Genomic DNA, 2,500 nt, shown 5'->3' with positions numbered 1-2,500 from the left:
TTCATTTCATTTCGTTTAATTTAATTTAAACTCAATCAAACTCGTATCTTCTATTTAATCTTCATAACTTTCTTTATTCCGATTGATTGATTTATGGTTTACATTGATCCATCGCAAAGATCATATAAATCAGTGTTGTTTTCTTCTCGTTTTGTGTATGTGTGTGTGTGCTTGTTTGTTTTCGTTTTTTTTTATTTTTCTTTTTTTTTTCGATCTTACGAATCAACATCGTCGTGAAAAGATAGTGAAATGAAGTGCGGAAGAAAATAAGGGATTCTGCTTATCGTTTTTTTGATATCTCTTCCTCTTTCTCTCTCTCTCTCTCTCTCTCTCCCTCTCTCTCTCTCTTTCTCTCTCCCTCTCTATGTCTTCACGAATTATCGCTAAAGTTTGCACTGGGAGTCCATGGTCTTTAATGGATTTACGATATATCTCTGTGCACTATTGTCTCCCTTGTGTGACTTTCCTGGACGAACTTTATTATTTCTAATCGAATCAACGTATATCTCTTCTGCATCAGGTATTTTCTTTTATATATATATATGCATATATATGTATACATATATATGTATAGTATTATTTATACGTAGTCTTTTATCATTTTTTTTTTTTTTTCTTAATCCATGTAAAATTTATTATATCGTTAAAATGAATACGTTCGAAATCTTATAAGCATATGACGTATCTAATTTAAGATAAATTAGATTTTTGTGAATAGAAATTATTAATTGCCATATAAATGAGACAAATTTTTCTTTTATTTTTTTTTCCTTCTTTTTCTTTTTCTTCTTCTTTTTTTTTTTTTTTTTTTTTTTTTTTATCTTCTTTTTTCTCCCTAAGAAAAGAATTTATTCGTACTCACTCATATAATATATATATTATCTTTGTTCTTTTTAAAGACGATCGAACGATTAAACGATCTTATTATTATAATTAATACAGATACAAATTTCTTTCGTAAAATTTATATTCTTATCGTATCTCGGATATTAATATATATTTTCGATAAGCAGTTTATCTTAGAGACGTCGATGTATTTTTATCATTTCAAGTAATATATATATATATATATATATATATATATATATATATATATATATATATATTTTAGATTATCCCAAAAGATTTTTACGCTATCTGCAGACAGTTGCTTTATCTGACAGTGTTATGAAAATATAAGAAACTTTTGAGATAACCTAATATGTATTATTTATATTTATATATATATATATGTATATAAATTTTTATAGTATTATAGAAAAAGAAATGTGTGTTTCGAAAGAATAAACAGGAAACAAAAAAGAAAAATATATATATATATATGTATGTCATTAAATTGAACATTAATTATTATTGATAATTTCTTTATTTCGTTTTTCATTCGTACATACGTTTTAAGCAGTCTTGAAGATTTATTAAACAGAAAGCAAGATGTCCTCGATGCAGGGCCAGCCGGTTAGTTATTCCTGGATCTTTTAAACGTGTTTCGAGGACCCCCATGTAATTGAGTATCAGGCCCAGAATATACCCACTCATTCGTATACACACATGTGTATATATATATATATTTATATATATATATAAATATACATAAAGTGAGAGTGAGAGAGAAGGAGAGAGGGAGGCAGAGAAGTTCTCTAATATTCTATTTAATCCGTTCAAAATTATTCTTTGGACTTATTCAAACGTATTCGTATATCGTTTATCTCTCTCTCTCTTTTTTTTCCTTTTGCTTTATCTTGCACAAAGCACATATTTATTTAACAAGTCAATATAAATTTTATCTTTTGCGTATTAAGTAAATTTTATGTAAGATGATTTTTGTGTGAACTTTCTCTCTTCTTTCCTTTTTTTTTCTTTTTTTAAATTTTTTTTTTTAATCAATTTAAAATACAAGAAAAAAGATATTTGTTCGATTTTGTTGCAATACAAAAAATTTGACGAGTCAGTCGATAGATTGGAAGTTTTCTAACGATATTTCTATTGTGAGAAAAGAAAAAAAGAAGAAAGAAAGAAAATTACACAAGAAATATCTCTATCATTATTTAAATATCCAATCGATAATAGAAAGAAGTGGAATATATCATGAAAGTATCTCTGGAAAATGTCCTCTCTCTTTTCTTTTTTTTTTTCTTTTTTTTTTTTAATTCCAATTTTTCTTTAATTAATTAAGTATTAAAAAAGAAAAAAGTAGGAAAAAGGAGGAGGAGAAAATGCATATTACCAAATCGAATCGTTTTTGCAAGTTTACTCTGTGGTATTTACGTTACATTTGGATTGTCAATAATTTGTCGTGTTAAATGTTAGAAAATAATCGCGTCATTAATTTTTCTGTGTACTTTAGGTTTTTTTTATTTGTTTTCTTGAACAAGAAGATAAAAAGAAAAGAAAAAAAAGAACAAAAAAAAACAAAAAAAAAAAAAAAAAAAAGAAAGGGAGCAAAGAAATAAAAAAAAATTATGGTCTGTCGACGACGATTCTTTGATTATCGTCAAGGTAG

General features: G+C 25.8%; 1 protein-coding gene across 8 annotated transcripts in view; it reads left to right on the top strand.

Annotated features, from left to right (window-relative positions):
* The window catches only part of LOC124948792 (phospholipid phosphatase 1-like), a 19,480-nt gene that overhangs the window by 4,812 nt on the left and 12,168 nt on the right, over positions 1–2,500 (top strand). For 2 of the 8 annotated variants that reach the window (XM_047492964.1, XM_047492963.1), the window contains exon 1: positions 1,505–2,500. This exon is cut by the window's right edge and continues 625 nt beyond it. The exons of 2 other annotated variants lie outside the window; for them this stretch is intronic. Coding sequence is in view for 1 of the 6 variants with exons in the window: in XM_047492965.1 (XP_047348921.1) it covers positions 1,432–1,455 (24 nt within the window). In the remaining 5 variants the exon portion in view is untranslated. Of the gene's footprint in view, positions 521–1,402; positions 1,456–1,504 lie in introns of those variants that run through there. 4 more of the 8 variants (XM_047492975.1, XM_047492972.1, XM_047492965.1 and 1 more) reach the window with 3 other exon arrangements.

This window comes from Vespa velutina, chromosome 4, assembly GCF_912470025.1.
Source record: "Vespa velutina chromosome 4, iVesVel2.1, whole genome shotgun sequence".
NCBI lineage: Eukaryota > Metazoa > Arthropoda > Insecta > Hymenoptera > Vespidae > Vespa > Vespa velutina.
The sequence above is the reverse complement of the archived record's forward strand: the minus strand, read 5'-3'. Positions and strand labels throughout refer to the sequence as shown.